The 27,278-nt window shown below is 41.1% G+C and overlaps 2 protein-coding genes across 2 annotated transcripts; one reads left to right on the top strand and one right to left on the bottom strand.

Moving 5' to 3' along the window:
* Positions 1-215: 215 nt before the first annotated feature.
* On the top strand, positions 216-1,199 carry MSGN1 (mesogenin 1). Its single transcript, XM_026097233.2, has one exon. It carries the CDS (start codon positions 216-218, stop codon positions 735-737), a length of 522 nt encoding a protein of 173 aa, XP_025953018.1. The 3' UTR covers positions 738-1,199.
* Positions 1,200-10,544: 9,345 nt separating this feature from the next.
* Positions 10,545-23,118, bottom strand: LOC112981491 (uncharacterized). Its single transcript, XM_064508089.1, has 22 exons — positions 23,096-23,118; positions 22,787-22,839; positions 21,199-21,291; positions 19,748-19,875; positions 18,930-19,073; positions 18,219-18,302; positions 17,440-17,607; positions 17,275-17,371; positions 16,956-17,179; positions 15,952-16,105; positions 15,674-15,882; positions 15,474-15,591; positions 15,097-15,302; positions 14,533-14,650; positions 13,748-13,917; positions 12,887-12,960; positions 12,682-12,809; positions 11,762-11,951; positions 11,232-11,373; positions 10,859-10,955; positions 10,642-10,722; positions 10,545-10,549 (listed from the first exon to the last, which is right to left on the bottom strand). Exons 1-22 carry the CDS (start codon positions 23,116-23,118, stop codon positions 10,545-10,547), a joined length of 2,706 nt encoding a protein of 901 aa, XP_064364159.1.
* Positions 23,119-27,278: the final 4,160 nt, after the last annotated feature.

Below are 27,278 nucleotides of genomic sequence, written 5' to 3'. Positions count from 1 at the left end.
GCTGAAGGTTGATAATTATCGCTGAGGAGAAACTAGCACATCAGGAGTTCATTTTCCATCCTCGCACTTGTGGCTCTCCTTTGAACTCCTCTCACCAAAGCCGCGTTCCCACTTTGTCACTTTCCTCCCGCCATCATAAAAAGGTCCCTGCGGCCGGAGGCTTCAGCCTTTGCCGGCCGGCAGAGGGAATTGCGTCTCCCAGGCGCTCCTCCGCAATGGACAAATTGCACGAGACTTTGATAAACATGGAAGATGGTTTGGGTTCGGAGCATCCCGTCTGCTTATCTCCCTGGGACTGGAAAAACAATGCCGGGGCTTTTGAGCTGAACCAGGTCTCGTCTCCTCACAGCTTATCCCCAGCTCCTTCCTTCGAGTCCTACTCTCCTTCCCCTTGCCCGGCGGCGATCGAGACCCCTTACCGCAGCGGCAGCAGCAGCAGCAGCCTGGTGGGATACAGCCTGGAGGACTTCCCCACCGCCTACCTGCCGAGCCCCGGGCAGGCCCGGCTCCCCAAGGGCACCAAGGTTCGCATGTCAGCCCAGCGCAGGAGGAAAGCCAGCGAGAGGGAGAAGCTGAGGATGAGGACCCTGGCGGAGGCTTTGCACACTCTGCGCAACTACCTGCCTCCTGTCTACAGCCAGAGAGGCCAGCCTCTCACCAAAATACAGACCCTGAAATACACCATCAAGTACATCAGCGAACTGACTGATCTTCTCAACAGCGTGAAGCGGGCATAGGCCCCCAGCTTGAGGAACCCGCCCTGGGAAAGCTGGGATTCTGCCTTTACAAAAAAATCCAGCGAAACTTCTCCCTCGCAAGAAGACCATGGTGTGGTGTAGGGGAGGAGGACGGAGCGCGAGGGAGGGAGCGCGAGGGTGGCTGTCGTACAAGGGATGGAGCGCTGGAAGGTGATGTAGGACTGCCTAAACCCGAGCTGCAGGTTGCCGAGCTGGAAGTCTTGCTTTCTGCTTTTTTATGTCTTGCTTTTTAATAATGAGCTTCTAAGAAATATTAAACCTAGTCTGAACCAAAAGTCAAAAAAAGCCAACCGATCCTACTAGGATGTACGTATCACTGTTCTGACTGGTATTCTGTTTTATAAGGACAATGGTAAACCCATAGATTTTAAAGTGAATTTAAAAAAAAAATATAACACCACCACTATAGGAATACTAAATGTATTGATCTGTAGGCACTTTAACATTAGGACAAGGAAGAACACGTATAGTTAGTCCAAGCTTTGTCTATTTATCCACATTTCTACTGTATCTAAAAATCAAGAAACTAAGTAATATTAAGAACATTTTTACTCATAATCAAATAAATATCACTCACATGCTCTGTATCTTGCTTTATATATCTGATAGATAAGTATAATCTAATAATTAATGACCACTGAGTATTGGAAATTAAATATAAACAGACTGACATTTTGTATAGATACTTGCTGCTAAAGTCTATCTTCTTTCTTAATATATGCAGAAACATCATATTTCTGTATTTAATGTATAACCCCCCCTTCCTTCCATGTATGCAAATTTTCACATTTTAGACATTTTCACATCAGATTGCTAGAATAAATGAGACTGGACTTAGTACTGTTTCTTCTCTTCCTTCTCTTTGGTTGACCTGAAATGGTCAGGTGTCAGAAAGATGCAAAGTTTACCTTCAAAGTGTATTGAAAACAAGAAGGTCTCTAGTAACTATAAGGTCTCCTTATTAAAAGCTGTCAGATCAGCTGCTTGTAACAGTGAACAACAGTTCTTTAAAAAAGAAAAAGAAAATACTTAAAACCCCAACAAACCAGGAAATAATCCAAATCTTTAATTACTTTGACTTTCATGTGATAGATGTCACACAGGTCTCACTGCACTACACAAAAATGGGTTGCTTTGTAAATCTTTCTGCAGATTGATTTGGAAGACTTGGCTCTCTGCCGAAAGACTCTGCTCGCTGAGGCCAGCAATGCACGGAGGGGAGCAAAACCCGGAGAGGCGGTGGTGCATTGCTGCAGTGCAGGGCTGGGTTGTGTGGAGCCGATTAAGGTAGCGTAACCTTTCCTCCACGGAGAGCTGTAAGGCACAGGGATCAGCAGTCAGGAGGTAACAGGCGTCTCTCACCAGGATGGATAGATCAGCACATTGGTGTTGGGCAGATGGTTTGTTTACGGATACATTCTGTAGCAGAGCACTGCAAAGCTAAAACTTTTTTGCATCTTTCTCTTTTTCCTTTTCCTCTTTCTGTTCACTTGCTCTATTTGTTTGTTTGGAATGAAATGTAATGGTCTTTGTACAATTTTTTTCTCCAAGGCTCAGCCTAAGCTGACTCAATGCTCTTCTCACACAATATGTGCATATTGCAGCAATCAGTGTGAAATTCATCAGTGTCTGAAAAAAGCAGCTAAGTTCAAATTTATGCAGGTAGTTCTCTCAGTCCAAGAAGCACCTACATTTAAGTACATTCCCATATGCTTCTGTTTTGTTTTAACCCATATTAGATTTCTCACAATCTTTAGTGTTTCAGCAAGAGTGTAGATTTGTTACTATAAGCTTGTACAACTGATCTGGATTTGAGCAGATGCAGAGCCTCACAGATACCAAAGTCTGCCTGGATTGATTTGGATGCAGTCCTCATGCATTTCAAGGAATTGAAATAATAATGTGGTCATGGGACCTTGCTGCAGAATCAGACCTGAAAATCTGATCCTGTGTACGCTCTTTTAGGGAAGACTTTCACTGCAGTTGACAGCTATAAAGGAGCGCCTGCTCACTAGGGCTGGCAAATCACCAGACGCATGTGAAGATGATTCCATCATTCTTGGATGATGTTGGTTACAGAGCATCATCATACACAAATATATTAGTTTGATAGATACTGTCTATGCTTGGGAAGGCTTTTAACCTTGTTCTTTACATCTTCCATACCTGAAACTGAAAGCAATGACTTCACTTTTTGGTTCTTCAGGTAAGGAAGCCCATAGGCTTGTGATTCAAGCAGAGGAACAGGGAGGCTGAAGGATCCCCTTCTAGTGTTAGTTTATATATGGCCTTGGCTGGTCATCTAGCATTGCTACCTCAGTTTACCCATATACAAATGAAGATCATATTAGCTAATGCCCTCAGGAGGCTGTTGTCCAGGACCCAGCTGAGTAACCCTAGAGCTTAGTAGGGCTGTATGCAGAAATGCCCCAGCAGCAGGTACCTTGCAGACCTGAGCAGTGGCTCAGATTCAGCTTCTCCCACCACCACAGAGAAAACAGCAGTCAAAGCCCTCACAAGCTTGTTGGTTTCCTGCAGATTCACTCTTCCTGTCCCTTTGAGTCCAAGGTGGAGCAGCACCTCTAACTAACTCCAAAGGCTTAGAGTTTCAGAAGGACCACTTTACTGTTTCTGTACTAGTAAACTATACTGTGCCAGATCCTGCTCTCTAGTCCTGAAAACCCAGTGGCCATTGGTACGGCTTTATATCTTTGAACTCCAACACAAGGTACCTGCATCCAAGATGCCCTTAGGGAACAGGCCTTAGTCTTACTAAATCCCTACCTGGGCTGTAGAATTGCTTGGGAGAAGCTGGAGCAAGACCTGCATTTAAGACAGGGTTAGTTTACTTGAATACTTTGTTCACTAGCACCATTTAATTTATTGGTATTGAAAGAGTCCTGTGACCACCTCACCCTTTCAGGGGATCTCTCCTTGCACCTGCATGTTGCAGGGAGAAAGGGGGAGAAGTACTGAGGCACAAGACACATTCCTGCCTGTGACCCAGACTTTCGCCATCTTTAGTCCTCCCATCCCTGAAAGAAACAAGTTATTACTCTGCTAGACATGCAGCATCTCTCTAAATCTCACCCTGTGTAATTCTTCCCCTTGGCATCAGTGTAGCACTGGATAAGATGGGCTGAATTGTGTTGGTACAAGTCCTGTTGCTGATAAATACTGTTTTATCTAAACACAATAGAACATGATCAAGATGTCCCCTCTTTTCCCTTTCCTTTATCCCCAGAACTTTAAGATATTTACTTGCTGTGAAAAAGACTGAGGTTTCAAGTCTCCTTCTCCATGGCAGAAGATCTAGCCACAAGAGCATATGCAAGAATATAAGGGCTAGTTTGTTCTAAATAGCATTACTAGCAGCTGCTTATAAGCTGTGGTGCTAGCAACTTGAAATATATACATATATGTATACATGCACACACACACACATATTATAATATAGATAGATCAATCGATCAATCCTTGGAGAGCTCATAGTTTTTGATTGGTTAGATGGTTGCTTTTGTTTCTTTATTACTATTCTTATCCACTTTTTACTATAAACATCTATAAACATGCTTCCCCCCCCACCCCCCACTCCTGTGGAAATAAAACTTCTTCCTACATTAGTGCCATTTCTAGCCTACTGAGAAAGGCATGTGAATTCTTCAGGAAGGCCCATCTCCAATAACAAGTACAGCACTTAGGCAGCAGCTATTGTCTGTGCTTGGAAATGCAAAACAAAAACAAACCAAACAAACCAAAAGCAAAAATAAACAAACAAACACCAAAAAAACCCAAACCCCAAGCAAATCGAAACAAAAAAAGAGCCAAACAAACCCCATCACTGTTGTCATATTCATGACAAACAAAATCAGAAATAATCAAACATTTAATATTTATATTTCCATTTTATATCCCATGGTAAAATGCAGTCTACAATGGTCAAGTAATAGATTTAACTGAATTCTACTAACAGAATTCAGAGCATTTATTTTGAGTGTATAGGTCCATAAAGCCATGTTCAAGTCCAATAGCAACATTATAATAGAACAAAGACTGAAGAGTGGAACCTCACAGAAAGTCTAAAACAGTTGCATAAGTCACAGAAATATAGGACATCTTTCATAGGTAGGTATCTTTTCTTAACACGTGAAGATTCCACATAGATAAAGCTAAGAGTAGCCCAACAATCATGGAAATCCCAGCAATAAAGAATTAAATTCTATTCTGTCTAAGGGATGGAATTATTTACTATCCCAAAGAGAGAGATTCAGGAGAGAGAACCGGGGACAGTCCAAGGCAATGACATGAACTCTCTTGGCTCTACGACCTCTCCCAAATCACATTACTACCTTTTCCAGGTTAGCATCTCAGTTAAATTGGTTGTTTTCCTTTCTTTAGTATCTGTGCTTTCTCTTAATGTGAGTGAAGCAAAGCGTGGTCTTCTACTACATTCATAATTTTCTCATGCAAGAAATTGATACTTCAAATCACATGTTAGGAGTGCTGATAGTTATGGAAAGTACAGCAAGTAAGTGCTTAAATACAACACTGAGGAGGGAGGAAGACAGTAGGGAGAACAGAGCAGAACTTTACAAGATCTTCTGCAGAAATGCACTGAAATGTTTTAGAATTACAGGAAAAAAGCTGTGCAGAAGCCTGGCCATTTGGTTGAGCTACTGCTCCTTCATTTTCAGTTTACTGATCAGACCATTATCCCATGTTATGCTCCCAAAGTCAGTTGCTGCACACTAGGTGTAGGTATTTTGCCTTTTAACAAGTGCTCCCAGACATTACAAGCATGCTTTTGTATTAAGCCAGAGAGAAACAGTGTAGACTATGCACATGCTGTTCCTATCCAAAGACACAGAAGCGCAATGTAGTGAAACCGCCTGCAGGTTGAAGGCAAAAGCAGCCCTCCAGCATAAGAGAAGGTGGAGGGCGACACACAACCTTCCCAGAAAAAACAAAGGAGGGGCACCAGGTTAGTCAGAAGCCTGGAAGTCAGTAGCTGCATTGCTGAGTTGCTCTTCTGGTTCAGAGCAGTGCTGTCTTCGTTCTAGATAAATCACCGAGCAGGTACAGGATGCACCTCTGAGCTGCAGAGCCCTTGGAAAGTTTCCCTCATGGTTCTGACCTGTGACTTTTCCCTGCTTCCATCCTACCCTTTTTATTACAACAGATTTAGGCAGGGAAGAGCAGACAGCTACATGTAATGGATTTTATACAAGTTAATTCCTTTGGTGATGAAAGCCAGTGAGCTGGTGCTGCTGAAGGGAATTGTTGCTGCTCTTGTAGTAGAAGAGACTCAGTTTCTTCTTATACCTCACAGAGGCCAAAGGCTGTTCTGATGCAGCTGGAAATACACGATGCTACTTTCTTTGGGGGAGAACAACTCTCTGGAAGAGAGGAAGTCCAGTAATTAGGGCATTAGCCCAGGATTTGGGAGACCTGTGCAATTCCCATCTCCAGGACAGGCCTTCCATTTGAATTCAGGCAGGGGACAGCTTCACTGTACACACTGTAAAATGGGTACAAGAGCCTAGATGGACACACTGAAGACAGTGAAGTGGCCAAGTACTATTCCCCATTCAAATTCTGTTCTATTCTGCCTCCAAGGGAATATTCTTCAGTGGTTAAAAGATCATACTTGGAAGAAGCTCTTCTGGTCACCCCTCGCTGTATGTCTATGGAGCTGCAGAACTCACCCCCTCATGAAGCAGGGGGGAGCCCAGCCCACATAAAGTGCTTTGAAATTCTAAACTGAGAAGCACCATGTAGGTGCCAAGAAGTTTTATGGTTACACATTTGGGCTGCACGTAGGTGTGCTTTGGGGGGAAGATAGCCTCCCACTAACAGGCCTCACTGGATTCCTTGGGGGAGCTGCTTACCCGTGAGAAGGAAGGTTTGCAGAGCTGTGCTACCTATAGAGGTCAGAGGCCTTCCCTCCAACTCTGCAGGGCAGTAGTTTGAGATATGTTATATGTATATACACACACACGTATGTATGGATAGACCCAACTTCTGAGGGGCCAGTATCTGACTTCCTCTTATGCCTTAACATATTTGTCATCCAACAACAAATGATGCTGCTATATTTTACAGATGGAGAGTGAGTCATGGGGAGGAGTCCTAGCTCCCAATATGCCAGCTTGTTTTTGGCAAGCTAGAGGAGTTAGGTCCATCCGGGCCCCCTCCTTCATTAAGCCTTTGACTTTGCTTCTGTTACACAGCAACATCAGCCTAGGTTTGCTTGTATCACGCTACTCTTTAGTAAGGAGACTCATTCAGCCATGCTTTAAAAAGCATTGATTTTAAGACAGATGAGTTCTTAAAGTTTCAGAATCTGATCACCCTAGCTTTCTGTAGGTTTTTCTGGGTTCACATACTTAAAGGAAAGCCAAATCTGGATGGAAATGACTAGCTGAAGGCTATTAAATAGATTTGTGATAGAAGCCAGAACTTGAACCTAGACTTCCCAGGAACGAAGATCTCCCCTTGCTGGACCATGTAGGTGCATGGTGCTTACTCTCCTACCACAAACGTGAAGGTTTAAAACAAAAAGCAAAACACTAGGCCAAAATGAAAAAGTAATTTAGGCCAGAAAATAAACACCCATGTTCTTAGTTTTTCAGTGTTCAGCTGAAAGAAAATTTTTGCTGTTTTAAAAGACCAAAGTAGCATACACTTTTAAAGTATTAGCCATGTTGCTGAATGTAGATTATAACAAAAGTTAACTGTTTCAATCAGTGATCAGAAATAATGAGGCTATTTGTAGCATTGACTTACTTCCACTTGAAATAAAGGGTGGTAACTGTCTGCAGTACACTATTATTGTTTCTATTTTCCTATAAAAACAAATCACACCAGACTTCCTTTTTCCCCTTAGAGTTTTATCATTCACCTGTTGAAGTTGCAGAAGACATTAAGCATAAACAAAGAAGATTGATCTCCTTTCAACTTGTGTTAACAGGGGTATAAAAATAACATCCCAAATACCAGGGGTAAAAACATGTGGTCATAAAATATCCACTTAAAAGGCAGAGAGGTGTTGAATCAACACTTGAAGAGGATTTTTACCCCTTTTTATATATAAAACCAGGAAGGCAGTTCCTGAATTTTAGTATAAACAGACACCTCTGAGGTGGAGAGAGAAATACTGCTGTTATGTCTCCTTTAAAAGATTTTACTGATATTTTACTGATATTTAAATGGGATTTGTGTGTCTTGCTGGTAGGTGGAAAGTCTGGCAAGAGGGTTCATGTAAATCCTAGTCCAGTCATGAAGCAGAATCTCCCTTAATTTTCCAAAACATTAAAAAGAAGTGTTAGTAGATAGGATGGCCCTTTCACACTTTGCAAAATGACACTGAACAGAGCTTCTAGAAAAGCAGAAGAGTAAAAGAGTAAGTCAAATAAAATTTACTTGGGCACCATCTTCCTTTCAACAGCTCTTAAATCCCTGTCAGCAAACAAAGGATCTCAAAATATTGGCTAATCTCATGAAAGAAGTGAAAATGCCTTAGATACAAGATGGTAAATAGCACATTTCTGTTCATAAGCTACTCTGTCTATGAGTCTGTTTGGAGAAAGGAACAAAACACCTACAACAGAAGATGAGTTAATAACAAGTAGGTTGTCTAACCTCATGCTCCCATTCTCACACCAGCCTCTAGATTACTGGATTTTTTTCTGTCCAACTTTAGGAGGGAAGAAGGCAGATCAGTCTACCCCAGGTAGCCTGTGCTGTTGGAGCTCACCTACCTGGAGGAAAATGCTGCATATAGGTTTCATTTCTTAGCAGACAGTCACAGCACAATGTAAGGCATATGGGGAAATCACCATACCACTTAAAGTGCTTCCACTTGTGTTCTGTTAGGGGCAAAACCATGGCAGCATAGTATAGGTGTGCCCTTTGAATTCTCAATAGATTGTGGGCACAGAGGCATACCTAGCATTTCACCCATCGGGGTTAACATAGAAGAAAGCACTAGGCACATTGGCCTGTCAGAGCTTGTGTTTTGCACTTTTCTTTTATTCCCATGTTGACATACTTGCATGTCATCCCTTGATACCATAGCTCCATGGCTTTAATCTACACCTGCTACTGGAGTAATAAAATAAGACTCTTAGCACAATAGCCTTCTCTTTTGGAAAACTCATTCTGGAGGCACAGCTGTGGACTTAATATTTCCTCCATCATGAGGCCCACATACAAGGTCACACCTATCCTTAGGCTAGGCATATACTGCTAAGGGAAACAGGGTGAGAGATCGTTTTCTTGCCCTGTAGCTAGGCTGGTTGGCAGTCTGACTACATCCATGCTACTACACACACACACACACACACACACACACACACACACACGTACACATGCACTTCATTGCCCCAGGACACGTGGGGAAGGTCCTGACATATGCTGATACACTGAAGAGGTGGACAGGGTTGGATTTAAGGAAACAAAGTTAAACAGATACAGATTCTTACCTCAGTAAGAAAAGGCAAGATAAAGGTGTTTTTTCAAGCAGTAATTATGGGATTAAAGCACAGATATTACAGGCCATGCAAAACTGAACAAGTTTTTCTAGAAAAGACAATAAGGGAGATCTACTGTTTAGCAGGCAACTGGAAGACAAGACTTACAAACATGAGCATGTGATTACAGCACAAACTATTTAGTGGGATCTCTGTACATGTATTATAGCAACAGAGGTACAATCTTATAGACACCATGTTTTTCAAAGTGGAATTAGATCCACGAAATATTTTTGCTCAACTTATTCTTCACAGAAATCCCCTGTTGTATAATTGTTTAATATAAAGTTAAAAAGCAGACAGCACTGTACACCCATTATCATATCTTTAGCCCTAAGGGATAATGATTCATGCTAAGCAATAGCTTTCCTTAAAACAGGAAAATACAATATTGAATCTGAACTGTTTTCACATCACTGTTCAGATGCAAAGAGGAAACCAAAGCCAGAGCGTTCCCTCCCATAAAAGCCGAAACACTCCAATAGTATGACAGGCACTCCTAGGCATCACTTTTACGAGGAAGGAAGCATCCTTTAACACTTTATGGATAGGGTCTGTCTATTAGTGTAGCAAGTCACCACTAAAAGCCTTTTTCCTTTAGGCTGACAGCTTAGTCAACTAAGCAAAGTCACTGATGCTACCTGTGACTGATTTCCACCCCCCACCCCAGGGGAAACAGCTTTACCTTCCAAATCCACAACACCACAGTGAGAACCACAGCTTACAGGTTTTCTGTCAGTATCTGCTGTAGGATTAAGTATGTTCTTCCCTGTCTTGCTTTGAAAAGTGCTTTCTCTTACTGACATTAAGCTCCCTGAAACACTTTATTCATACTGAAGCTGGGGAAAACAGGGTGGGGGGGGGGGGGGGAAGGCATGAGACTTATCTGGTTCCAATGATTTACAACAGATTTCACTCCTTCCATTGCCTTCCTGCCCCTACCTTAAAACAGACATTTCTAACTACAAGATGACTAGCCACAATAGTTTCAGACACGAGTCATGGATTGAGACTTCTACACTTTAGAGGAGCACAAAGCAACACAGTAAGTTGATTAAATAAAGACAGAGATATATCCATATTGGTTAGCTGACTCTTTTCTTGGTAAACACTGTCAATTTATTTCCCCAGTAGATATTTTCAAGATGTCCTTAGTTGTAAGCATTCTCTGGGCAGACTGCACTTGCTTAGACCACCTAAACGCAGTTTCTTAAAACTAACAGTTCTTGTTCAGTCTTTGTCCAAAGTCCACGTATTAACCTACAGGGAGAAGAGACAGATTTACATGAGCCTGTTGTCACAATAGCAGTACACTCAGTCCTTCACCAATGTAACTTAAGAGTGACACTAACCTCTTCCAGTCACCTTTTCCTTCTTAAAAAGTACTGCTCCAGACGATGCTTGCCCATACAGATGAGCTTCTGCACTGCGGTCTAGTGAGACATTTCAGCAGTTAATGTCCTCATTTGCGTTGAATAGGAGTCTGTCATCTGACAAAGCTCCTGACAGCACATACCATGCTGCTGAGTAAAACTTCAAGGGCGACTTGAGAAGTGCCCATTTTCTTACCAAGTCTGTGTTTCCCAGGACTGCATCTCCTTGGACAAAGAGAGTCTGAAGACTGTTGCATAGTGCTGCAGATCACCACACTGCAGTGGAAATACAGCTACAAAACAAAAATATTTATTTTATAATGCAAGGCAGTCATATCTGGCAAACTTCTGATACACATACTGACCACAGAGGAGAAGAACTGAGCACTACTGAATAGCTAGTCTGTATTTGCTCCCCATAGAGCACTATGCCTTCATGAAGAAGGCTAATACCTCCAAGTCAGTGGTCAGCACAGGCTTTTGACAGCATTTGCTGCCTGCAGCAGTCCAACTTTGGGGATGCACATCCCACTTCGGAAAGCACACGACAAATTGCAGAGACATCTCACCTGCTCTTGTAGCAGAGTTGTGCCTTGAACAAAAGTGAACATCCTCACTTCAAATCTCTTAAGGTGCTGAGGAAATTTTACTCTGGGGCTATAGCTAACTTGGTGGAAAATGGTTCTGTGAGAATCTTCACTATTTTCACACCTTTTGGGGAGGGAGAAAGTTTTACTTTAGATGCTCATCATTTCAATAAGTTCTTTAAACAACACAAGGAAGTGAAATGTACAGGAGCTTTGTTTCCTAATACTATAGTGATAGGGATAGATCCTCCCCGCCATTTGTGATCCCTGTCTTTGGCCACAGCTGTTGCTGCTCCTTGTTCTTTCTAGCTGGAAGTACTTCTGGCCACACTGGGGACTTGCTGCCACCAGAAGGCATACCCAGCATGCAGATACCATCAGTGCGCTTTACAACTTAGGAGCAATTATAGAGTCAGGACAAAATAATCCTTTCATATCCTCTTCCCCTTCCAGCCAGGAAAATAGGCCTCGTGCTGAACAGTTACCAAACACAAGATGAGAGTTCTCCTTACCCATTTATAAGGATAGGCCACTGGGGATGGCTGTCACTGCTTTGGGAATTTGTAGCCCAACAATCTTCTAAGTTTAGTTCTAGTCTCACATCTTCAGATTGTAGCAATTCAACTTGAAAATACAGTGCTTCCCTCAAGTATTTTACCACAGGATATTCTGATTCCTTGTAGGGATCAGAAAAGGACTTCTCTACAAGAGAGAGTATTGACATTAGAGGGTAGGTTTGTTTTTTGGTTTGTTCCCCCCCTCCACCCCCCCCTCACCCAGTGTAAGCATTCACCAAGTCTTTGCTTCACTCTTCTTTCCACCACCATTTACTTAAATACAGTAATACAAAATCTGGTAGAGCATATGGATGTCAACTGATGGGGTTAGGATGGTGGAAGAATAAGAACTGGTAAGGAAAGCAAAAATTTAAAGTATATTCTTAGGCTTGGAGGATCCAGAGGAGAATCTGTTCCTTCTGCAGAAGGAGGAGGAGATGTTCATTCAAAACTGTCTCTGGAAAGGTACTGAAAAAGTGCAGCAGGACCACTTCCCTCAAGGTGAAGGTATGGTTCAGGCTTGTTAGCCCTTTCTGCCAGTGTCAGCTCCATTTTACAGAAGTATTGCACATAGCTTCCTTCTGACACAGGCTATAGTTATTTTCATCAGTGTTAACTCCTCTGCTTAGTAAGATTTTGGGGACTGGTGGGGGAGAAAGGCTGACCTCAAATCCACTGTGCATACCATTTAGCATGTCTAGTCTAAGCAGGGAGGGGTGAACCAACCAAACATTCCTCTTTTATGGGGCTTTTTTTGTATCAGTGGCACAAAGATCTGATCAACTGTAGACCTTTTGTAGACAGCAGACAGTTTGCATTGCATCTTGGAGTAAAAACCCTTCTTAGAGTCCTTAAAATCTGACCATAAGTATTACCTTTGAAAAGCTTCAATGACAGAGCAAGAGAGCCAAATCCTGGCTTAATACTGGGTGCTGGGTTGTTTTTAGATTCATACTGGACATCAACAGTCTGCTTGATTGTGTACCAGCATACACACTTTAATCTAAGGGCAGAAGACATAACAGTAGATTTTAGACCTAAAATACCTTGGATGACCTCCTCCTAGTGAATGATACTTACTGGTATACTGGCGTATCATTGCCAGATCTGAAATAGAGTACATCATTTTCATATGTCATGGTTGTGCTGTTGAACTGAAAGATACAGATATTGTTATGAAGAAGACAACTACATCAGAACTGAGCTTGGTTTTGACAATATCCACACCCTTCACTTGATTGGTAGATTACATTGAGGACAACACACTTGGGAATAGCCAGAGATTATTGGCCAATAGCCCCATTTTTACTGAACTAAAGCTGACTACAGCTAACAGTTATATTGTAGTAAGAAGAAATAGCTTATCAACTAACGATACCTTGAATAATACCCCAGAAAGAATTGCACTGTAACTGAGAAAAGTGAGCAGTTGTGTCTATTAACAGGATCAGAGTCTGCCACAAGATGCAACACTCACAAAAGCAAGCTGCATTTGGCGTGACCTGAACTTGAGCATGATCTGATCCTTTGTTATTTTGCCTCTGTTTTTCATTCATGTAATATGTAGGTGGCAGGAACAGGAAACACACTCCAGTCTTGGGTCAAGTATTAATTAATGACACCTAACCAGCTTCTACAAGACATATAGATACATGCCAACAGCACAAACTCATGTTAAAGTCTAGCAATAGACAATTCAGAGATGTCAAACTGCAGGCTGATTTCAGCAAATACTGCTGACCTTGAAGACTGCTTTCACTAAATGAGAACTTCTGCCCAGCTGAATTTAGTAGCCACAGAAGGAAAAGGGATGCAGATATGCCACTTCTCACAAGGGCAGCTATGACCTTCTTGCAGCTTCCGCTCAGCTCTGAACTACTGCCAGTTCCACTAACAACCTTACTCCAATACACAGCAAACTTCATGTCACTGAGCCTTTACCTTTCTACTTGTTCCACAAGTGTTTACATTGAACTTGAAGGCTGCAGTCTTCTCTGTCACTAGAATGGGTTTGCACTGTCTGTCTCTCAAGACAAACAGACTGGTGTCCACATCTGCAATCCCTACAAATTTCACTGCAGTAATAACCACGGTTCCATTGGGCAGGCACTCTGAAAAAGAAAAATGCTTTTTCCATGCAAGTCAGGACTCATACCTAGAATCTGTAGCCCAGCACAATTAAAAAGGTTTTACTTGTATTTGTTAGCAAAGTTTTGCCAGCTTATGAGTATTAGAAGTTGAACAGGACTCTTCTGCACTAACAGTTATGAATACCAGCTTCCCCAAGCTAACTGACACTAAAGCATGCACTACACTGAATGAAAGCAATGACCCTTTTCCTCACTTTGAGTCTCACCTTTTCCTAAAGAGATTTTTCTAGCCAAAGTATTCAAAACATTCAATCCATATGAGTAGTTTTGGAATTACATGTTTATAAGCTGATCCCTTCCTCTCTTTCTCCCCTCCACCCCCAAAAAATCCCTCCTAAAACAGAGTGGCAGATGATGGCAGCGAGTTACTTCCATCTGTAGTTTGACTTGCCTTGTACTGTATTAGTTTATATGAAAGTTGACAAGCAGATATGGTAACATATCAGTGTAAATTCTAAGAACATTTAATTATTCAGACTCTTAAAAGTGTGCTTATCTGTGTGACTTAGTAATGAGGTTCAAGGAAAAGTACAAACAATAATCCAGAAACACATTAGTGACAGTCAACATTATTACGCATTAGCTCTGAAGGTGAAAATCTGCAGGAAATTGAGAAGTTTCTCCTGTTAGCCAGGGTGATGCCATCCTTCAAGGTTAAGTGGAGTGAAGCCATTATTCCAGAGGGATGAATATCCTAGAGGTGATCACAGGTTAAACGAGAGAATGAAGACACAGTGTTCAACTAGAACTGCTCAAAAGTAAGGGCAAATTATCACAAGTGAAGAGTAAAGATGCTCGATCAAAATCAAATCTACAGGAGAGATTTTGTAATCTAGAGACAGCCTCATCAACCTTTTCCAGTGGTTTTGTAATACAAACTCCATTGCATGTGCAATTGCAGTTAAGGGTAGCTCAACCTTAAAGTGCCTGTGAAATGTTTTTTTCTTGACTGCTTTCACCTGCATTAACAAAGGGAAATTAAAGTGTTCTTTCGAAGGACAGAAAATAGTTCTCCATTAATACTTTCAAGCCTATGCCAAAGGAAAGTTTTACTTCAACTACAAGGACATAGGAAAGCTTGTTCATATCTTATTGCTAGAGCATGTCTTTTAATTGCTTAATATGTACTGGCATCCTTACTTCATAGTCCACATGGGGAGAAAGGAAAGGGACACAGATTGCCAAGTGAGTGCCATTGTCACTCAGGCTATAGCTGTACTTTCGCGCAGCCTCTAGCGTCAGGTGCTGGTTGGAGATGAAGGGCAGCCAGTTTTGGTCCACATTCCCACGAGTGATTATTAGATAGAGATTCCTCTCATCACAAAATCCTCTTGCACTAGGCAGTACTGTAATAGAGTTAAGAGTTAGCCAGTGTGCTAGCTCCATCAGAGTTTAAAACAGCTATTTAGGACAGAGAGCACTCCAGGCTGAAGTTAGCCCAGGTAAGGGCCGAGTTCACCACCAGGTTAATTGCAGCCAAACTGGTATATAGTTTTGTCCAAATTTTACTTGCTTACCTGCGTCTTCAATGGCAGACACTGTTATGACTGGGATGGCAAAAGTCTCACTTGTTGGATAGATTATGAACTCAAGGGTGACATTCAGGGTGTATGTTCTAATGTCTTCTCTTGTGTACTAGAGAGATCACATTTAGAAATAAACTCATCAAGTGATATAGTCAGTTCTATACTATATATCGCAGTATCTTAGTACACACCTCTTTCTTAATGCTTGCTGCATCAAATGGGACTTCTATTGCATAAGTTTTGCTTCCATTAGCATATGTATTTTCATGTGTTAGATATCCATGCCGAATAGCTTCTAGTACCGTTACAGTTGCCCCCTCAAAGGTTAAGTTCACAAGCTCCACATCAGGAAGGAACATTCCCACAGTCACATTCATTAGTCTTGCACTCAGATTTGTGTCTGGAAAGAAACAGATTAACATTAAGCTCTTACCAATACCTTCAGTAAGTTCAGTGTTAAGATACTTACTGTTGGTTACAGTGAGTTCCACATGTTCAAATGGTGTTTCCATTTCCTTGACGATAGTATGTTTGGTTAGTCCCCATTTGTTATCTTCCCACTGATGTTCCAAAAACAGGTTGATACTGTATTTTGCCCCATGCTGTCCACTGCTCACAGAAGTCTAGAATTTCAAATCAACACCCTTTAGTATACCATGATTTTACATTAAGTACGAGTTGTATTGTAGCTTCCCAAGGTCAGCTAGAGTTACAGCTCAGAACAATTGTCTCCTTCAGTTCTGTGGCCCTGCTTTTATATTGGGAAAGAGATTTGCAAAAAGCAACACTTGTGAGCAATCTTGAACTCTTAAGTAGCACTTGCGGTATCCCTATTATCAGCTCTTTTCTGAGTTTAGATTATCTCAGGATACCCAGGAGACTTTCTTCTGAAAATCTGCCTCTCCACCCCATCCTGTCCTTGCCTTTCAAAGCAGCAGAGGGTTGTTTAATCCGTAAAAGGGCTTCTTCTGCTGTTTCCTTCAAAGTTCAGTTGTAACATTTGTTCAGGATCTCGTTTACTCCAGGAGGCTAAATTTAGATGTCCACAAGGCCACATGGTACTGGGATGGGTACAGATTGTACAAGTAGGCTGTTCTCATTCTCCTATATGGTTGTATAACATACAACAGAACCCATGCCCATTTTATAGTTTGTCTAGGTCTGTCTCCAAGGGCTGTAACATCAGGACTAAAAGCTGGTAGCTCTTACTGAGTTAACTTGAGGAAGGAGACAAGTTAACAGTTCTGTATATTCTGTATATCTGGTTCTGTCCATCTCTGCTCGTAAGAAAAGAATTTCTGCATAAAGTGATGCTTCCAAGAACTCTATTTGGTCAGACCTCTGGGATTTTTAATATAACTTTTCCTTTTCCCCTTCTCCCTCAGTTTTCATTTAAAAGGAACAGGGTGAAGAATTCTTCCTCCCCAGAGAGAAACAGAATATTTGGCCTGCAGTCTAACTCAAGTGACTAACCTTGTAATAGCCACCTTCTGCACCTATTGGTATCTTGATTGTAATTGTGTCTAAGTCATTAGATAATGAGTATTTCCTGGAAACCATTTCCTTCGCAGAGAGTTTGCGTAGATCCACACCAGCTTCAACAAGCACATCCTTAAAGCTAGTTGCTCCAGTAGAGAGGGGTTGAATGTATTTTGGAACAGTCCAGGTGATTGTTTTGTTAGTGTAGTCCACACCATCTTAAGGACAAGATATAAAAGCTGTAAGTTCATGACTATAGCTCAAAGTTGTCTTTGTACATTTCAGCATTGGACTAGATTACCAAATTTCTCACCTACAGGACATGCTACAGCAGTGTCCACCACCAGGATCATCCATCGCTGTTTGTAAAATGTACTTGATCTCACTGCAGAAAAGGTAATTCCCTGAGCCTGCAGGAATAGATCTGGTTAGACCCATACAGCCCAACAGCTTACCAGGTCTGAATGACCGTACCAACCTTGAACAGCTGAATTTGTGCAGCACTGTATGGTATTCGCAGCAGTATCCTGGTGCCTGTGGTGTTGAGTCCGTAGCCAGCATTCCAAGCATCAGTCACCAGCAGGGCCTTTTTTTCTTCTGGTTGATGAAAAACTATTTGCCATATTGAGGATTCTCCTGCTTTTGCCTAATCAGAAATTCACCAACAATTTAAATATACTGTTCAAAATAACTCCTCCTTTACTGTATTGAATGATTTCATTAGCTTGTAAGTTCTGAGTAGTTTTATTGCATTACTCTAAATACAGCTAGTGTGACACCCCTTCAGCATTCACCTGGTGACCCTCTTGCAAGGGAAAAAACCTCTCCACATGAAAGAGTACCACACTAATGTGGCACTGAAGAAACTTAGACACCCCATTCTTTATGTAGATAATTAATTATGGTCAGGAAGTTATATTTGCAACACAGCAGTGCAGTTAAGATCAAAGGAAAAAAAAAGCTTTATATATAGTTCATCCCTGGGTCCTGAGGACTTTAGAGACGGTTCTTGTCTCACAGGATCTTGTCCTAGGAAAACTTCACTTGGAAGATATTTGAGATATCAGTCTATTTCTTCCTTGGAGATGTGGCTGTCTGGATTTCTAATGTATAAAATTTCTGTGTTAAAACCACTTGGTACAGAAGTTCTCTTCATACTGAAGTGTTTTTTGAAATACACTGCATGGACTTAGAATAGAAGGACAGTAGCACCAAAAGTAGCACTAGCTTTTACTAGAAGAAAAGCAGTAGTTTTACCTCTGGGAAGGCAAGAGCCCAGTCCTCAGGTTCATCTTGAATGAAATCTTGTGCTATTTGTGGAACCTCCCTCCTGACAGAAACCTGAATGGGAAAAGCCACTATAAGTAGTTTGTTGGTGGCACTTGTTTACTTGTCTTCAACACGTTAGAAGTCTTTCAGTACTTTCGTAACAGTATAAGATTATTGAGGAGATCCTAGCACTTTCCAAAGAGAGGATTAAAAACATTTTTATTCAAGTCAAAAATTATGGCATAACATGTCAAGACAACATGCATGGTGCATTATCTATGGTCTGCTTGATCTCAGCTTTTTTACTCCTAGCATATCTTCCCAGTCCTACTTTGATTTGAGGACAGGAATTTGTTCTAGACTTCCATGTCCTCTTCAAAAATAACTTTCTCTCTGAATTTCTCCCCATCAAATTCAGTGGTTATATTTTTGAAGGAAGCTTCCAGTTCCATTCTTCTCTCAAAGAAAAGCTGAGGCAACACTGAGTTTAATCCATTAGTGTAAATTATTGACTAGTATCTCACAATGTCATTGGCTATTAGCACTATTCAATAGGCTTTATGAATGCATCACTAGCACAGACTTTATGATACATGCTATACATTCACCAGTGAGTTGTTCATAGTGTGGCTTTGAATTCTGTCTCCCAGACATTTCTAGCACCTAACTTCCTTCCAGAGAAGCTTTCCCAGTACTTACCTCCATGTAGTTTTTTTCACATACTAACTCTCTAGGACTCCATGGGCCATAATGGCAACTTGCACTTTTCAGGTGTGTTGCAGCATTTTTCATGTCAGGAGTTTGAGATGCTTTGATTTGTACAGTTACCGTGAAAACATCTTTCTGCATGGACACAGGGAACACTTGTTTGTTAGACTGATCTTTCTTCAAGTGGATACTCCCTATCCTTATGACCTAAGTAATCTACAAAATCCACCCACCTACCAGTCTCTACATGGAAAAGCAATCCATATTGAAGCATCATTGGTTTCTGTTTGGTTAACTACATAGGCTATATATAGCTAGATGTGTATCTACATAGAAACACAAATACCTTTGAGAGCTGCTTCAATCTTTCATAGAACTCAAGAGCCAGAGAGAATAACTATATTTTAGGGGTCATTTTGATCTTGTGCTTTGTGATGTGGTAGCAGCAAGCAAGCAACAAAAGCAGCCAAAGCATCTTAGTTTATAAACTAATGTCTCTCACACACTAAATACAGCCAAAGCTCGCAGTCATAATTCCCTGTTCTTACACACGAGAAAGCAGTTGCCTTTCAAGGGCATGTGTGTGATATGCTTATTCATATGCTCAGCTGCGCTTTGACTCAAATGCCAATACCAAGGAATGTTCTCGAGCCCCCGGATACATTTGAGAATTAAATGGCTTTCTGCTAATAGATGCTCAACACATTACCAAGTTATTCACAGGTATTAACTAAAGGAGTCATAGTCTTTTGCATAAAAGTAATATACAGCAGCGTTGCACTGTAGTCAAAATAGCATATTAGACTTACCTCTAACTCAGAATGGCAGCTTAGTGCAGAGGCACGAAATTCAGTATTACCCCAATAGCTGTAAGTTACTGTATAGCCACACTGTGATGCCATGTCCTCATCTATCTCCCAGGCTATGCCAAACTGATCTATGGGTAATTAGTTAAGAACAATATTAATGAGTGTAATGCCTGCTCTCTGTAAATCCCTCAATCTTTTCTTGCCCCTTGGGTTCTGCTGCCTTGTTCCAAGGATCTAAAGCCCAGCTCTGATGTGGCCCTGCAGCATAACCTGAGCTCAGACTTTAGAGAGAATTACAAAGTGGTGAGAAAGATCTGCAAGAAAGCCTGTAGAAAGATAAGAAAGGTAGAATTACGGATAGATTGAGACAGCATTCATTAGCAGCTCAGGGATTCAGGAGGAAAAAAAACCCCTTCAAAATAGAAAGGTGTGAAATCCTCAAGGCAGGGTGGTGGTGAGGAAAACAGTAAGCATAGAAGAGTCAGCAGTTGTGTCATCAGAGTCGATGTTGTCAGAGTTAACAATTTAGCAACACCAGGGATCTGTTCTGGCCATGAATGATACAGGCCAACATTTCCCCTGACTGATGCCTGCTTGGCCAACAGAAACTCTTCAGGAGTCCTACAAGGGCTGGCAGGCAAAGGTTAGCTTGACTTCATAAGCTACCAAATGATCCTTTTTTAAGCCAAAAGTAATTGCTTTTTTCTTTTAAGCTGTACCTATCCGACTTGCAGAGTCTCTGTGTAGCTGAAGATGCTTGAAGACAACAGCCCAAATTGAATAGGAGAAGACAAAGAGTTTATTAATGTTCTGTTAAGACTGATGTAGTGTTATGGCCTACATGTAGTTAGACAATATCTCAGACAAAGAGCTATTTCAGGGCTGAGTTTGCATTATGTACCTTACAGCCGATAATGCATTTAGCCCAAAAGATATCTCACTCCATTCTTCTAGGGCACTTTGTGATGCTCTTCACTTGAATGCACCACTTTGTGCCTACTGAGCCCATAGCCAGACAGCCCAACTAGTTTTTCTTATCTTCAGTAAGACTATGCTCATACTAGGTCTCTTAGAGCTAGTATAAGAACCAGGGCCAGCTTCAGCTTGTGAATTTTCAGAATTACATGCTCTGTTATTAAGCATCATTTTTACCAGGAGCAGAATCCACCAGCATGGACATGGCAAACAGCCACCATGTTTTCCTGTGCAATGCATTTCAATTTGAGTTCAAAGACAGTCTGCATTACTTGTTGCTATGTTATCTCTATAAGGCTAGAGAATAAGTTGTACAAAAGTAAAGGTAGTATTTGGTTATTTATAATGAGGTACAACCTACTTTCACTCTGTGATCTTAATATAATCCAGTGGATCCTAATATTAGAGAACCTCAGAGGATTTTAAACACTTTACCTTGTGTAATTTCCTCTCCAAGTTCTTCTTTATCAACTTACCAACAACAGAAAAAGACAAGTATTTGTCCTCAAAATATTCTGCACTCAGTGTTATGCGCAAGAAGTTCCCCAAGCACTCTGAACTCATGGAGCCTGTATTGAAGTTGTTGAAAGACTAGTCAATAGTGGATTAAGGGTACCATATAAATAGAAACTTGTTACTTTCCAGATTGTTTTATAAACTCAACATATCATGACAGCTATACTCCAGCACCTCTCTTCAAAAAGTCTTAAAGTTCCTCTTTTATCTAGCATTACTTTCAAAAGAAAGTTCAGCCTAAATTAGTATACCAATAATAACTTGTCAGGTGGCGATGCCACCCAAAGCAGCCTGTGAATGAAAGAGGATTTTGGAACAGGATTAACATCATACTACTTGGCTGCCTCAAGCTAAACATCTTATTTGGAATCAGACAGAACAAAGAAGCCCCCATGAAACAAAATCCTGCTCACAAAGAGAACCACAAACCCAGTTCCAGGTGAGGAGCAGCCACATCAGCTACCTGCCAGCCTCCCCTGCTCACCCACCCAAATACCAACAGTCAGAGGGCTCATGCCAGGACAGAGCCTCACAGGAGCATTGAGGATTGCAGGAAGAGAAGCTAGAGTCCCAGGCTATCGCAGCAGCATGAAGCTGCCTACAGCTGCCAAATCTTTCACAAGGCAGAAAGCAGGTACAAACGGTTCTATGTGCACAAAAGGCTCCAGTGGTTTCTATCCCTTTTACTGCATTTCCCTACTAAACTGAGATTAGTTGTTTCAAACAGATGTTTTTATGGTATCACAACCTAATTCCAGTCAGAACTTTAATAGCAAGGGTGCATTTCAAGGGCCAACAGGTTCTCTTGCCCTAGAAAGGTTACCACTATACCCTTAAATTAACCAGAGCTGTGGCTGTTATCAGAGCTAGTCATACTTGGCAGCATCAGGCAGAGATGCTGATGAGTACAACCTCTTTCTGCCCATATTTCAAGCTACCAGTATGATTTAGCTTCAGTGCAGAAGCTTTGTAATTGCTTCAAGCTGGGCAAGACCTCCTAAAATACATCTTTTCACCCTGATCTCCGGTAGTTGCTAATGTGTTTCTAGAGCACCCAGGAGGGCAGAGGGCAGCAAGTCCTAGCACCAGCTCTCTACATCTGCTGTTCTAGGATTAGCACTGTTTCATAAGGCAAAAGTTAGTGAAGACAGCAGTTTTGGTGAAGCTATCTCTTCCCAGAGAAAGCGTTAATATCTCAGTAGTACCTAAAAGATCTTACGTGTTATAAAGTATAGCATTTTTTTGCTTAAGGAAATAAAAGCAATAATAAAATCCATATTAAGTTATCAGTGCTTGTTACCAGAGTGAAGACAGATAGAAACATTTTTTTTCTATAATGGTACATAAACCTAGGCAGTGTCAATGTGTGATTAGCAAGAGATACCTCTTTAGTGTTTGGAGTTTCTCAGAAAAAACATACAGCTATGGCTCCTACAACAGCTTCAGACTCCTCTGAAGCACACACAGAGGAAGACATTGATTCAGCAGAATATCACCTACAAAAAGGCCTAGAAATCAGTATAGGAAGGCAATTTACAGCAACATTACCTGGCTTATTTTTGGTCCATATGCCAGAGACTAGTGCGCCTATTAGTAATAACCTATAAGAGAAGACAGGGAGATTAACAGCGACTCCAACTGTAACAATAGCTGGATAACAGAATTTTTTGCTCAGAGAGAGTTTCAGTTTGGGCATTAGAGCATATTTAAATTTACAGCTACAGTTCTATACTTGGAAATTACAAAACAGGATTTCTGCAGTTAGCACTAGAAAGTTAGGGAATGGAAATCAGAGAAGTGAACATATCACATGCTTTACATAGGATAGTTCATTGCTAGCAGCAATGAAGCTCTCACCTCAGCATTAGATCCAACTCCATTATCTGTTTACTTAGCCTTTAGCTACAGTGCTTTTTCTGTTACTGTCACACACAAACTAAAACATGTCATCAAATTTCCACAAAAATGAAAGCCTTTCAGTACTCCCAGAGTCCTAGATAAATGAAAAGGATGCCACCTTTATACTGATGAAACCCATTTTCAGCTGTTTACCTCCTAACTATAAACCTATAATTTGTGTCACCTGCTCATTTACTTTACTGATTAAAACCCCCTATCCAAATCCCTTCAGATGCTGTGGTTGCTAACTCTTGACCAGCAGGTTGTCTGGGTAGTGAAGTAATTGGTAGTGTTCTGATAAAGCATGTGGTAATTCATTATTTCTCAGTTACCTCTCTTTCATTCTGCCTCTGAAGAACTGCAAGATTTTCATATGTACTTGCATCTTCTTACTCTGTCAGCATTATTTTTATGGGTCTATGTTACCTGGAATATTGATATTGCAACATTAAGAAATCAAAATTGTAAATAAGATAAAGATAGTGTACATGGATTAGGTTAAATGCAGTTATTCAAAATGAAATTATTAAAGGAAGCTATTAAAAATGAAGCTATTATTTCTCTTTCTCTGTGCCCCCCTCTATGGAAGGAAGCAGCATATGTTTAGGCTTTTCCCATTCATTCCCTCCCCTGCTTCAGGCCTACTATAATAGTCATTTCAAGCCTGTCCAGTAAAAGACGTAGGCACGTGCAGGGCTAATATAATACCTCCAGAAAACTGCTAGGTTCCCAGAAAGAAGCCCAAAATCTGTAGTTAAATTCCTGGGTTTTTTACACAGTTTGGCAACCCAGCAGCTCATTTAACACTTTTGATGCATTGAACAGGAAAAGTTGTTACAGGCATATATTTAAAATCCTTTACTTCTTCAGAGCTTAGGTATCCAATTCAAGGCTGCAGTTATGTGCCTCTATTAACTTGGGACCCAGAGCCCTGCTTGTAGGCACTTACAAATGCTCCATGGAAAGAAATATGGCTCAGTGGTTTTAAGGGAAAGCTAGTGTCAGTGCTTGGTGCTTTCATAATAATCTCGTAGTTACAACATTTCCCAGGAAACAGGAGACCTGAGTTTAACTCCTCTTCCTTCTGAGACAGCTCAGACCCACAGACGTCATCTCCCATAAAAGAGACTTAGCCACCACACAACAGTGGATGGAGTGGCTTCTATCTTTTCCTCTGCTGATGTTGGAAGGAAATGTCCATTGTAGGGCTCAGAACACAAGTTGAAGGGGTTCCAAGCAAGGAATATAATGTCTGATTTGGTGGCTTAGTAGCTATTATAATGAGAGTCATACCTGTATACAGAACTAAGCAGGAACTTGGCATGTCAGGGTAGAAGCACTTTGTTGCAGCATTATATATGAGCAGGAGTGTGTAAATCTAAAAACCAGATATAACATTTAATAGTATGCTCCTATAGAAAGTCCACCATGTTGCTTTATAAATACTAATAATATGTATAAATATGGTCTTTAAAGGGCAGAAGAACTTCTCAGAAAATCTGCATGGCCTTCACTTAACACCTGAAGTCTACCAGAGACAAGTGTGTAATCTATAGCTTTAAGGCAATTGGTGTAACAAAAAAAGTAAACTAACTTGTGAGCTTGAAGGTGATGGGTCTAAACTAACAGTAAAAAGGCAAGATATGTTGGAGACTGATGAGTGTCTCCAATTAACTGAGGAACTATCTGACTAGGTGACCCATGGAGCACCTAGGCCAGTAATTATCCAAATGAGCCACGGCCAACCGTGTTTCAGGAAGCTGGACCAAAAAACTGCAGAGGAGTGGATCTGACCACAGATTACAGAAAAGGAGAAGGGACCCTACCTTCTCCACATGCCGAAGGAGGAGAAGTTGTGTGTGCAGACCTGGGTCTGGATCAGTGACGGTTTCCCACCATCATCAGCATGGGTGCGCTCCGGTGACTGCTGGGGTGCTGCGCGGGAGCCTGACTTCCCTGGGCTGCTGTGCTCAGACGCTGGTGGTTGGAAAGGTGGTGGCTCCGCAGTAACAGCTCTCTTAGTGTGCAAAGGAGTTGCTGTGGTCTGTGTCTGCAGCTGTTCTGAGTTGAGTGCTGCTTGCATGTGATTGTAGCAATATTACTAGCACTAACAATAAGAGCTGCAGTATCGTTTTATTATTGTATGTAATAAAGGGTGCTATAATTCAGTATTGCTTGTCTTCGTCATCATCTAATTCAGCTGTCAGTGGCTCTGTGCAAATAGATCCTCAGGTACCAGAGCCATAGTTGCCCTGTGACAATTACCCTTTCTCACTTTTTATGCCCAAAATGTTGCTTTGACTTATTTTCTTTGTCCACGCACACATTTTCTTGCACCTTTACTAGGAAGTAAGGAAAACTCACATTGTGCATGTCATTCTTCTGTTCAAAACACTTTTGCCAAGAGGAAAGTATGGCAGTATTTCCTAACAAACTGCCAGAATTGCCAGCTTCCCTCCATATATTTATTTCATATCTAATTCTTATAGGGAGGAGCCTTTGTCCTAGGCTTATGCCAGCAACATTGCGATTTTGCTCCTTACTTTACACATGCAAATACCATAGGAGCAGTACAGCTGAAAGGTTTGCAGTTAACAAAAACGTCCTCGAGAGGGAGCCTGGAACTCTCCTATTTGGTTCCTCACCTCTTCTTTCAGCCTTCAGCACGAGCACACGCTTGGCAATAACATTTTTTCCAGAGTTTGTTCTTAAGTCTAACAAAGATTACACATGGTCACTTAAGACAGATGCACACATTCAGGCTGAAGCTACTTAACGTGGCTAACCTCAGTGCAAAACTGCCCTATCTTCTAGAGTATCAAAAATTCATCAAATGTGAAAACAAAGTTTACAGTGCTACAGGATGTTGGTTTTTTTATCTCAGAAACAAGTTCCATAACCAACTGTATTGTTTTCATGTTGTGTCCATTTGAAATTCCCCTATCTGATGAGTTTTTGACTTTACAGGGAATTTTCCTGAGAAGCACCATCCACCAAGAACACTGTATAAATAATGGATTATAATAATGAATAAAACCATGATCAGGCAAACAGGGCTTAATTATTGAGTAGTGTGACAACATTTATTATTCTTAGAATGGAGACCATTTGAATTATGGCTTTATTTCTGTCTGTGGTGTACATTTTCAATATCGCAAATAGGTTACACTTTTCCAGGGCTTGCTTTTAGGTACCACCAAGGACATGCCTGAGATATCTTTTAGCTCGCACAAGGTCTACCTGACATTTAAAGCAGATCTGTACTGCTGGCAAACTCATCACACCAATTCTATGCTAGGTGTTTGGGTTGCTTATGCTTTTTTACCCCAAACAGATGTTAGCCACGTTTCCACCATTCCTTCAACCTCCCAACACTCACATGCACATTGAGGATATGTGGCAAAGCTGCATCCTGGAGGTGTTTAATGACAACGTAGAGGCCTTTTCATGTTCAATTTTTGCAGGTTTAACAGGATCATGGTGACTAGCAACCACATTACTGGAATGGAAGGAGAATTACAGTAGTTCTGCTACTATTCAACCTAACCACAACCATACTATGAGCATTACCATCTAGCTTACTCACCATAGGCTGTTTGTTCATGTCTTCCTTTTTTTTTTTTTTTTTTTTGTTTTCATTTTTTTTTCAATTTCAGATTAATTCCTAGCTACTTTTCAGTTGTTTTTGACTATTTGGTATGTATCACACATTGTCCTGGACCATATTTATAGGACTCTAGATATCACAATAACACAAATAAATCCAAGATTATTTGTATCCACTGAAACCCAAATTATCAGGTGATATCCATAAAAAACAAGCAGAAGTCTTTTCTGTCACAGTTCTAATTTCTAAAGAATACTGAAATCTCAAGGGCTTTACTCAAATTCCATGGCAAAAATTGTCCAGGAGGACAGATGAAATTTTCAATCAGTAAGTATCATGCCAATAACAGGAGGAAATGATGTGGTATTACTTGCAACTTAGACCTAACAACCATGTGCTAGCACGTGTCCTTTAATTTACTGGTAACAGCATTTCTTGATGTTACCAGCCTTCCCACAGCAAGCAGGGACTGTGCAGTAGGGTTAGGTCAGGTAGTGCCATGAATCTTGGATTAAAAAAAAAGGAGGTCCACAC

The sequence above is a fragment of the Dromaius novaehollandiae genome, chromosome 3, assembly GCF_036370855.1.
Source record: "Dromaius novaehollandiae isolate bDroNov1 chromosome 3, bDroNov1.hap1, whole genome shotgun sequence".
NCBI classification, from domain to species: Eukaryota; Metazoa; Chordata; class Aves; order Casuariiformes; family Dromaiidae; genus Dromaius; species Dromaius novaehollandiae.
The sequence above is the reverse complement of the archived record's forward strand: the minus strand, read 5'-3'. Positions and strand labels throughout refer to the sequence as shown.